The 12,068-nt window shown below is 45.0% G+C and overlaps 1 protein-coding gene across 1 annotated transcript; it reads right to left on the reverse strand.

Moving 5' to 3' along the window:
• Positions 1–211: 211 nt before the first annotated feature.
• Positions 212–8,704, reverse strand: GJB7 (gap junction protein beta 7). The gene is made up of 2 exons (XM_007670738.4): positions 8,504–8,704; positions 212–1,844 (listed from the first exon to the last, which is right to left on the reverse strand). The coding sequence occupies exon 2, from the start codon at positions 1,802–1,804 to the stop codon at positions 998–1,000; it is 807 nt and encodes a 268-aa protein (XP_007668928.1). The 5' UTR covers positions 1,805–1,844; positions 8,504–8,704; the 3' UTR covers positions 212–997.
• Positions 8,705–12,068: the final 3,364 nt, after the last annotated feature.

The following is a 12,068-nucleotide window of genomic DNA, read 5'->3' on the forward strand; positions in this document are numbered from 1 at the left end:
TTTAGCAGAGTAAGCCAGAAGAATCATTCCCACAGAGACAGAGCTCTTGGTCAAAGAGACACTATACAATACCTCCCTTAGCCAGAGTGTTGAGTTACCATATGCAAAGACCCTGTTGGTTAATTGAGGTGGTACTTAGAGGCTATGGACCTGGTCTTTGTAGGTTATGCTTTGTGAAGTGATAGAATGCCAAAGAGCTCAACTCACAAAGTGCCAACAAATCTTCATTTATTTGGTTCGGAAAAGAGTTGGGAAAGCAGGTGGTGGGAGGAAGTACAATAGCATTGAGGTGGTAGTTAAAATGACTTTCTTCCTTGATCCCACCCCCTTTTAGAAAATTCCAAGGAAGGTTGATTTCCAGGGATCCTTTTGCAATGTCATGGTGAAAGTACCATTTTGAAGCAGAAGTATTAATTTTTAGAATGAACAATCACCTCAGTGCAGCTGAGTGAAAAGAGCATTACTTGCTCCTGCTAAATCATTTCACATACATTAGTTTTTACTTCCAAATCTGGAGGAATGGGATTCTCCAGTTCAGAACCAAACAGGTCATCCTGGTACAGTGGAACCCTCCAGTTCAGTCTTGGATGGAAAATGAAGAGCAAGCCCCCAGAATAGGCCAAGAATTGTATTCTTTCTTCGAATTGACAGAGGGAGAGCAAAGTCAAGGGACAGTGGAGGGGGTGCCCTATATTGTAAACTCCTTGAGGGCAGGACTAGTGTCTTCTTACACTTTTGTACTCTCTTAAGTACTTATTACAGTGCTGTGTACACAGTAAGTGATCAGTAGATGCCCATTGGTTGTTTGAAAATCAGGGCGAGTCCCACCCGGGTGTTTGAATTTCTTTGAAAGGACCAGGAAATTAAGTATAACCTAAATGAAGGAGCATGGTAATAACAGCACCCTATTACAGTACTAAGCGTTCCCCTCACCCATTAAATCAGGTATTTGGAACTGGGCTCCTACCCCTGCCGGGCTCTGAGAACTGCCTCCCCTTCATCCCTCCAACGAGCCCTCCGGCAGCTTCCCTTCAGTCGCTGCGAGGACGCGAAAGGCCGGATCCGGAACGTGAGTCGGGATCAGAGCGGAGGTGGTGACCTCTCTGCCACGGGCACAGTTGAGCTGGTGGCACTTGCAGGCCGAAGCCTCTGCTCTGGTGCGGTAGCGGCGGAGGCAGCACTTTACACAGCGTGTGAACACCAAGTAGCTCAGCTCACTGACATTCAGAACGACGCACAGGCAGGAGGTGACCACCAGAAAGTGGATGAATATTTTCTTCTCGGTAGGCTTGGAGACAAAGCAGTCCACGGTACTGGGGCAAGGCCTGACATCACACTTCACGAGGCGGGGCACGTTGAACCCGCCGTACAACTGATAGAACAAGGCCAGGAAGCCGACTTCGAAGGCGGTTTTAAAAACGAGGCTGATGAGGTAAGTGCACCAGAGCCCACCATCGATGCTCCCCGGGTTGGAGTAGAGCTGCTGCTTGTGCCGCTTTTCGCGGCTCTCACGGTATGCCACGTGGAGGGCCACGAGCAGGGAAGGGGTGGAGACCATGATCAGCTGCAGGGCCCAAAGCCTGGCCTGGGAGATGGGGAAGAAGTGATCAAAACAGACAGTTTCACAGCCGGGCTGCTGGGTGTTGCACTCAAACTCCTTCTGCTCATCCTTCCAAACGTGTTCCGCAGCCACCATGTAGACCAGTAGACGTAATAGGAACACGACCGCCAACCATATCCGGCCAATTCCGGTGGAGTATTTATTTACTCCACTTAGGAGGTCTCTGAGGAAGACCCAGCTCATGTTGCCAGGGGTTTTCTTTGGCTCAAGGAAGGAGAAATGTCTGTAAAAGAGAGCCACACACATGAGTAGCAGCATGGTGTAGTGGACAGAGCATGGGCCTGGGAATCAGGTTATGGATTCTAATCCTGGTTCCTCCACTTGTCTGCTAGGTGACATTGGGCAAATCACTTCACTTCTCTGGGCCTCAGTTGCCTCACCTGTAAATTGGGGATTGAGGCTGTGAGCCCCTCTGGGACAGGGACTGTGTCCAACCCGATTTGCTTGTATCCACCCCAGGGTTTAGTATAGATTCATTCATTCATTCATTCATTCAATAGTATTTATTGAGCACTTACTATGTGCAGAGCACTGTACTAAGCGCTTGGGATGAACAAGTCGGCAACAGATAGAGACAGTCCCTGCCGTTTGATGGGCTTACAGTCTAATCGGGGGAGACGGACAGACGAGAACAATGGCACTAAACAGCGTCAAGGGGAAGAACATCTCGTAAAAACAATGGCGACTAAATAGAATCAAGGCGATGTACAATTCATTAACAAAATAAATAGGGTAACGAAAATATATACAGTTGAGCGGACGAGTACAGTGCTGTGGGGATGGGAAGGGAGAGGTGGAGGAGCAGAGGGAAAAGGGGAAAATGAGGCTTTAGCTGCGGAGAGGTAAAGGGGGGATGGCAGAGGGAGTAGAGGGGGAAGAGGAGCTCAGTCTGGGAAGGCCTCTTGGAGGAGGTGATTTTTAAGTAAGGTTTTGAAGAGGGAAAGAGAATCAGTTTGGCGGAGGTGAGGAGAGAGGGCGTTCCAGGACCGCGGGAGGACGTGACCCGGGGGTCGACGGCGGGATAGGCGAGACCGAGGGACGGCGAGGAGGTGGGCGGCAGAGGAGCGGAGCGTGCGGGGTGGGCGGTAGAAAGAGAGAAGGGAGGAGAGGTAGGAAGGGGCAAGGTGATGGAGAGCCTTGAAGCCTAGAGTGAGGAGTTTTTGTTTGGAGCGGAGGTCGATAGGCAACCACTGGAGTTGTTTAAGAAGGGGAGTGACATGCCCAGATCGTTTCTGCAGGAAGATGAGCCGGGCAGCGGAGTGAAGAATAGACCGGAGCGGGGCGAGAGAGGAGGAAGGGAGGTCAGAGAGAAGGCTGACACAGTAGTCTAGCCAGGATATAACGAGAGCCCGTAATAGTACGGTAGCCGTTTGGGTGGAGAGGAAAGGGCGGATCTTGGCGATATTGTAGAGGTGAAACCGGCAGGTCTTGGTAACGGATAGGATGTATAGTGCCTTGCACATAGTAAGTGCTTAACAAAGGCTATAATAATAATAATCAGAATTTACATTCTTTTGCAAATGATGCAGCTAAATTCCTGGAAGGGGAATGGAAATGCACAGCAACTCCTTTATGGCATTGCCTGCAAATTTGGAGGGATGAGAATAAGATGGGTTACAATCATTGTTGAGAAGCAGAGTGACCTAATGGATAGTGCACAAGCCTGGGAGAAGGGACTGGTTTCTAATCCTGGCTCTGCCACTTGTCTGCTATGTGACTTAGGGCAAGTCACTTCACTTCTCCTTACCTCAGTGCCCTCTTGTATAAAATGGGGATTAAAACAGAGTCCCATGGGGAACATGAACAGTTTCCAACCTTGTATCTACCCTAGTGCTTAGAACAGTGCCTACCACATAGTAAATGCTTAACAAATATAATTAAACCGAACAAAAAAGCAAAAAAAAAAGCCCCATCAATGTATATTTGGTTTAACAGAAGTGGTCTGGTCTGGGGGAGAGTACAAGACTGGGAGTGAGGAGACCTGGCTTCTAATCCCAGTTTGTCTAATTTGCTTGCTAAATACTCCACTGGGATTGGCCGGCAACAAATGGGTTAAGAAAATTTGCACTTGGGCAAGTAATACAGCTTTCCGTGCAATAGCACATACACCAAACACAATAACTGTAGATTTCTTTTACAAGAGAGAAAAGAAGCACAAACTCACACTGTAGTGTACTGTGCCGGTGTGCAAAGAGTGATGTATGCTTTCACAGGGGACTCAGATAAATGTACATGGTGTTCCATTCACCATCGGGTCAGGACTTCAGTGTCCTTGGTTATCAGAACGCATAAACAAAATTTTATTAAATAAAGAGACTTCTTAAAATCAGAGAGAAAGGTTAATGACTGTATGAAATGATTAAAATGAGCCCCTGTTGAAAAAAACACAAGGATTATGTTTCACCTGGCTAAGTGTCACCTGGCGCCTGCCTGGATTATTCCAGGGAAATCTAGATAATGTTCCTGAACACCTGGAGGGGGCTTTGGGGTATCTGAGTGGCAGAGGTGAGGGTGAGCGTGGGTGGGTAGGAAAGACAGGGAGAAACTGTCTTCCGATCTTTTTGGTGGTTTTGAAAGCACCCCAGTTGTAGGATAGGCACAGAAAAGGAGAAAAATGAAATCCTTTTACTGGTAGAGATTTGCAGAGAGAAAGCTGGACTCTGCCTGTGCCCTCCAAAGAATCTCCAGTCATCCACAAAGTGAAGTGGTAAATTCCATCTTACGTTTTTTATGGCATTTAAGCACTTACTATGTTCCAGGTACTGTACAAAGCACTGGGATTGATACAAGCTTATTTGGTTGGACACGGTCCCTGTCCCTCATGGGGCTCACAGTCCTATTCCCCATTTTACAGATGAGGTAACAGCCACAGAGAAGTTAAGGGACTTGCCCAACTAAGGTCACAGCAGACAAGAGGCGGAGCGGGGATTAGAACCCAGATCCTTACGACTCCCAGGTCCATGCTTTATCCACTAGGCCAAGCTGCTTCTTTAGCAGTGGTGCATCCACATCCTGCCTCAGTTATGCTTCCTGGTATTTAATCACCTTTACCACCAGGAATTGTTTTTCTATGTGTAGCCTAACTGTCAGGTAGTAATTTAAGCCTATTAGCTCTAGTTCAGTTTTCTTTGGGGCTAAAAAGCCGTTGGTCAACCTTGTTTCTCTTAATCTCTGGGAACAGTTCCTGTAGGCAATTACCGAACTCCCACCCAACCTTCTTTTCTATCGATTAAATAATCTCAGCTCCTTCGAAAGCCCGTTTTCCTCTTCTTAATGTTTTTATTGGTCTTCTCTTAACCTTCCAGAGAACCCTTCTGTTTTTGCTTGGCTCAGAGCTCAGTCTTCTTCCTCCGTCACCCTGGGGGTTGCAGTTTTCCACCCTGGTCACAGCAAGAATGTGTGGACGTTTTGGCGAGCAGGAAAAAAATGGCCAGTGGATAAAGCACTCCGGGAGCAGGTCGGTTTGGGGGATGAGAGGGACTAGGGACTCAGCCATGGGGAGGGAGTCAGTTTGCAAAGATTCCCAGTCAGGCCTTTGTCCACGGTAACGGCCCCACATCATGAGAAAGTAAATTGTTATTGCATCCTACCCCTTCCCAGTGCAGTGGGCCTGCACCTTTCCCATAGGACAGTCTCTGCTCTGCTGGTGCCAATAAATGTTCACAGACTCAGAAGGTTTGAGGATTTTGCCAGAGATTGAATGATAAGGAATCAACCTGGCAAAAATTAGATGTAAGTTTTCTAAGAATCTTGAAATTGTGATGGAGGCCGCTCTTGGCCTCCCTTTGTGACACCAGAAGTTGGGAAGCCAGAGTGCTTTAGCTATTGGCAATCTGGGAAAGCTGCAGCTGGCGGCCAAGCCAGGAGCAGAAGGGCTGGTGGGGAAGGTTGCTGTGTGAAGTCAGAGCTCTTGGAATTATGGGGAGAGCCCACCCCATTAAAGACTTGATGAGAAAGCTTAAATGGAGGACTCATTTATCCTGCTAAATTAAGAGATCTGACTAAGAGAACACATACATCAGGAAGTGATTCTTTTGGATCCTGCCCTGTAGATTTCGTCTTTCTATTTGGAACTGACCCTTAAGGAAAGGAAGCTGGGGAGAAGATAACCACAGCGCCAGGCACTGTACTAAGCACTGGATACAAGCAAATTGGATTGGATACAATCCCTGTCCCAAAAGGGGCTCACAGTTTTAATCCCCATCTTACAGATGAAGTAACTGAGGCCCAGGTGAGGGAAGTGACTTGCTCAAGGTCACACAGCAGGCAAGTAGTGGAGCCGGGATTAGAACCCAAGTCCTTCTGATTCCCAGGCCTGTGCTCTGTCATGGGAGCCAGCAGTCAGAGGTCATAAACAATGGGGCCGATCAATCAAACATATTCACTGAGTGCTTACTGTGTGCAGAGCACTGTATTTAGGCACTTGGGAGAGTACAAAATAACCGAGTTGGTAGACACATTCCCTACCCACAACAAACCTAAGGTGTAGCGTGTCAATGAGCAGAATGGCGAATGGGCAGAAGTTGTTAAAAGCTTTGCAAATTAGCACCAGCCTGAGCCCTGAAAGGAATAAGGAAGAAGAAGAATGGAGAAAGCGTATCTTTGAGTTCACCCTTCTATGTCTTTTCCAAATCAAGGGACCGATACTGTCAAGTGGATTTCCTCAAGAACCACTAGAGGGAACCAAGGGAGGGTTTTTGCTTTAGCTGTTCCCAAAGAAGGAAAAAATAGTTCATCTACTCACCAAGCTTTCAAGCACCTTCCCCGCAACCAGTCCGCAACTGGTACAGCCCGATAGGGAGATATCTCAATCTTGCCTCAGGAGGAAAGTACTGACGTTGTTTGTTTCGAAATAACCCGAAGGACCCTCCTTCACCTCGTGGCTGTTAGATAGCAGGTATTTGTTCCCAAAAGCAGTTGTGCACACCGAAAATATAAGCAGGTTTAAGTGGGGTTTGAATAAATTTATGGGTGAGTGACCCATATGGCTTACTCGAGTTGCATTTAAGAATGCAGAGGAAAAAGTTGGAGCTCCATAACCATGAAGGTGGAGGTTGCAGCATAGGAGGCAGAGGGTCCGGGTTCTCATCTCGGCTCTGCCACTTGTTTGCTGTGGGACTTTGGGCAGGATGCTTACCTTCTCTGTGCTTCAGTGTCTTCATCTGAAAGTGGAGATTAAATCCCTTTTTTCTTCCAACTTGGGCTGTGAGCCTTATGTGGGACAAGGACTGTGTCCAACCTAATTATATCTACACCAGAGCTTAGTACAGTGTTTGGGACATAGTAAGCACTTAAGTACCATTTAAAAAAAAAACGCTAAGGAAAAATTGCATCTTTATTATGCAATAACTGGCCCCATATGCCTATGCACAGATGTGTCTCCTGTCACCACACTCCAGAGAGACGGGGGTTGTCGGAAGAACGTCACCAGAATACTCTCTATCATTCCACCCAAAACATGTAATGAAGACATTCACTTTGGCAAACTGGCTGTAGCTCCCCTCTGTAAATGTCCTCTGGTCCAAAGCTTCATAATATTGTTTGTGTGGAGCTACCAAATACCTGCATAATCAGGGTAGGGAGAGGGGAAGAGAGGCAGGGAGATTCCCTCAACTCTTAGGGGCTGTGTCACTGGTACAGAGGAACCTCCCCATTCCCCAGCCCCTAATGCTAGTCCTGCCTGGTTTTACAATTACAGCGTTTCCTGGGGATAAGATTCCTGAGAATTAGGAACATAAACCAAGAACTAAATTGGTCACCATAAAGAGATGAAACTGTGATTAAGAAGTCTGCAAACCTTCAGTATTTCTCTGTAACTCTCAAATCATACCAGTCAGGAAAACACTATAAGACAAAATCCTGGGACACTAAGCTGCTACCAGCTCCTGATCATCCCATTCCGGGCAATCGGTCAATCATTGGAATTTCTTGAGTGCTTACTGTGTGCAGAGCACTGTACTAAGCACTTGGGAGTGTACAATGCAACAGAATTGGTAAATAGGTTTCCTGCCCAGAAGCCCTCAGGGAGATGGAGGGCCTTTCCAAAGCCCCTTGGAATGTCTCCAGTATCCACTAATCTCTTCACCTGGATTTTTACATATCGAGGCACAGATCTCAAGCGCTTAGAACAGTGTTCAGCACACAGCAAGCTCTTAATACAACTGAATGATTCTATTTCATGTAATCTCTCATGGCTGTGACTTCCTCAGCCATACAGCAGCTTCCTCCTCCATAAAATGGAGACCACAATCCCTTTATTTGATGGAGGGGCCATGAGGATATTCACCCATCTATAAAGGGAGTTGAGGCTCAAGTCTGAGGAAGCTCAAGAAAAAAGATCTGGAAAATTGCAGGGGACCAACAGAAGTGTCCCTGCATATCTTCAGGATCTTTTTGGAGAGTCTTAGGGTAGTTCTCATCGACAATGCTCAGACAAATGGCAGCACATCGTAGGTAACAAGAGGCACATTGCATGGGGCAAAACAAAGGAAAACTGACCCCATAAATGCATCCCGAACATGCTAACATAAACACACAAACAAAAATTTCCGGATGGTCTCAGTCTTACTGCAAAATAAAATGAAATACCTTTAAAGTTTGGGGTCACTGATAGATTCACACATACTCTCTCTCCTTCCCTCTCTCTATATAGTTAGATATATCTATCTCCCCCCACCCCCCACCATGTATCTATATAGAGGGGAGGAAGGTGATAGATATATCTATTTAGCTAAATAGGCAGATATATCTTCCTTTCTTTCACTGTCTCTCTCAAACATCCCCAAAAATTCTTCTCCCTGGGTGCCAGCCCTAAAATGAAAAGATTCCATTTTTTCAGGAGGTAAGATACAGCAGATCAAAACAAATAATCTATAGTCTTACCTGTCCGACCCAAATGTGGAACAGATAACCAGCCATTTGCTCAGGTAATTAAAAAATCATGAGTAGGTCATGTTATTTCTCAGAAAGAAGCTGTTGCGTTAAGCCTCGAAAGTGGTGTCTAGTGGTTTCCAGGGTAGTGTAACCTAAACAGGTGTAACCTGATCATTTGTTTTGGTTCATAACTCAAATGAGAACTCAGTGCCTATGTTGTTAGCAATATATGTTCAAGAGAAATGAAACTAGAATCAGGTGGTTAATGCTGTCTCTATATGCATATTTTTTTAATAAGGAAGTTAGGGTTTTGTTTTTTCCTCCCTTCCCTATCCCCAGAAAGAAATTAGACAATGAAGGGTAATTTGTTTCTTTTTCTGGCAGAATGTTATCTTCAAGGCCAACCCCCTCACAATCAGGGGAAGCTGGGCAGGAACATTCTCTGAATGTGCCCAACAACTGATGAGTCAGTGAGTTACATTTCATGTTCCACCTCAGGTTCCCTGCCCTTGAAGTGCAGGATCTGTAGCCCAGATATCCCGCTCTTCTCCCTTGAGTTCCCTCACCCCTTTGTTGTGCCCTTTTCCAGGAATTAGAGCTTTCTCAGAAGTGTAAACTGAAATGGAAACTCAAAGCAAGAGGTCCTGAGGGTCATCTCTGTGATCTAGAGAAAGATCCTGCTTCAGTCTTTTCAGCCTTACCTTCGCCCACCCAGAGATCGCTGTGTTCTCTTGGAACACGGGATAAACTCTTTCATGGACCACTTTCAGCTAATGTAAATCCCCCTCTCCCTAAGCACTTCCGCAGAAGATGCAGGGAAGGGAGAGATCCAAAGAGGGGAGATTTGGGCCTGGTTCTCTTCCTCTTCCCCAGTCGGGTTCCACCCCACTGATGCCCTTTTGTGTGTCCTCTGCACTCAGAGGGATTGCAACTATATTTCAGCCCTCGGGTTTTTTGTAATAGTGCAAATTTGTGTCATGTCTCTAAGCCCATTCGCTCTCTATAGCCTATGAAATAGGAGCTCGCTTTTTGCATACGGGAAATGAATTCAAATGTTGTACAATCCCAAAGGTTTGCGTGACTTCTAAACTCCATAGTGTGTGATTCTACACACAGACTAATTTTTTCCAGTTACAAAAATGAACACATACAAGTTGGTAATGCTTGTCTGTGGAATTTAAGAACAATCTGATTTTTCTGGACAAAACTGTTCCAGCCCTGTTTGTCTTCCTCAGAAGGCCCAAGTGCCTTAAGGTTATGTCACTATCCCAAAAAACACCAATTGTTAAATGTATGCTTAATAGTAATTATCCCCATCTTACTTTCCTCCCACTTGCTGCCACTTCAGCATATTGAGTGCTTTTATACCCAATTTACAGATGAAGAAACTGAGGCACTATTGTATTACATAACTTCAAATCTCTTGTTGGAAGGAATTAAAACATTTTGTGAACTGTTTTCTTTCTAGGTTGTTTTGCAGAAAGACCAAGGTTATCATTCAGGTACCAGCCGACCAGAGAGATGGAAAGAGAACTGCCATCAAAATGGATTTCCAAATGGTAAGGTGAGCACTAGATTTGGGGATAGAATAAATTAGGGGTTTAATTCTTAGCATGGTCACCTCAAAAATTCCAGGGGCGGCCAGTGTCCAAGCGTTGAAGTTTGTGAATGAGGAGGAAGATCTTAGCACCTATCTGCCTTTCAACTCCTCAAGTGCTGGTCAGGAGCTTCTTTACCCATCTCATTTAGATACTGGGCAAATGCTTCCAAGAGGACTCATTTTTGGAGACGCTTTGTGGATTGCTCCACCTGCCGTGTTGTCACAACAGTGACTTATCTGTTCAGCAGATGACATTCCATGCCATAAATATTGACCCAAAACACGCATACACTCCACTAGATCCTGATACCAGAATAATGCTGACAACCTTCTCTTTGAGGTGGGGTATCCCTAGAGCAGCAGCGTGGTTCAGTGGAAAGAGCCCGGGCTTTGGAATCAGAGGTCATGGGTTCGAACCCCCGCTCTGCCAAACTCCCATCATTATAAATGAGCATTCTAGGCAAGTGTCAAAAATTCTCGGGCCGGTCAGACCTAGAAAGTCCACTGCAAATGCTGTAATTATTATTATGATTTTATTATGAACACCAGATAACCAATACTGACCCACCCCCTTCCCCAAACATGTGTTTTTTTATGTGTGAAAATAGCTGAAAATTGGACTGCCAGTAAAAATGGACAAACAGCCACCCTAAGCTTAACAGAGTTCATTGCTGGCATTTGAATGTATAATATGAACCTAGCTGGTAAATTTTGATAGATTCCCTGAAATAAAGATTATTAAACTGCAAAACCTGAATCCATGTCAGAGAACTTTAAAAACAGCACAAAATTATTCTTTTTTCTAAACCAGATTTTGATTTCTATTCATTGATCTATATCAATCAGATTTATTAAGCACTTACTGTGAGTGATATCTGGATATTGATTAGACCACTAGCCTGTTTAATGTTCCTCAGGGGATTTTTAAAAAAAATTATTTCCATTTTAATGAGTTCTTATTATCATTAGTCTTTTAGCTTAATCATTTCATGTTGCTCATTTTGATGAGAAACTGCCTTCTAACTCCAGAGATTTCTTTGGCCTTGTTCTGGCTGGTAAATAGACTGCTTTTTAGATGCAGAAAAGTGCAAGTTAGGGATTTTGTGCCCTCATTGCTTATTTTCTCGAAGATTTTGCTGCATCTCAGAGGTGATTGCAGTGGGATCCATTTTGGCTAACAAAACTAACTCAGCTCTGAAATTCTTACTTTATCTGCCTGAGGATTGCCTTCTGGCACCTACTGTGTATAAAATGTTTTAATGAAGCCTAAAATCAGAGAAAGTCAGCTGGGTTTGGTAGTTTCTCTGGCTTCAGAGGTAGGTGAGAATTTCTTGATAAGTCAAGGTCAAAGCCAAGAAAAAAATCAGTCGTTCCACAACATGCACTTCTGTTTTTGTGTTTTAATGGAATAAAGCTCATACATAAACATTTGTACATATAAACACACTAAAAGCTACAGTGCCCACTCTTATGACTGTAAAACAGGGATTTAATAGGACAAAGCCCCAAGAATCCCACACCACATGGTAGTGGGATCAGAGCTGATAGTTATGCACCTTCCCTTTTCCTATTTCCTAAACCTTTACCCCAACTCCACTGTAGAAGTCAGGTTTTCATTTGGAGAATGCTGCATATAGTGTGCGTCAAAAGGGTCGGTGTGACAAGGGTGAGTTTCAAAGCAGTAGACAGGATTTTCAACTAGTCATAGCATCAAAATATAAAGTATACTTTGAAGATTTCTATTTATTTTCCTCACTCTTATCATTTTGTTCCTTGTTCTTCCCCCTCTTGGTGAGCTCCCATTTTATTTCTTGGCATCTCCTTTCCTCCTCTTCCTCCAGTTCTCTTTCCTCTTTTTTTTGCCCGGTCTTTTTCCTCTCTTCTCCCACTAGGTGTTTCACACAGTTCCAAGCCAAGGAAAGGGAGAAACAGGAAGAGAGAAGGAAGGAGACAGGGGAAATCATGAACAAAGAG

Source organism: Ornithorhynchus anatinus, chromosome 19 (genome assembly GCF_004115215.2).
Source record: "Ornithorhynchus anatinus isolate Pmale09 chromosome 19, mOrnAna1.pri.v4, whole genome shotgun sequence".
NCBI lineage: Eukaryota > Metazoa > Chordata > Mammalia > Monotremata > Ornithorhynchidae > Ornithorhynchus > Ornithorhynchus anatinus.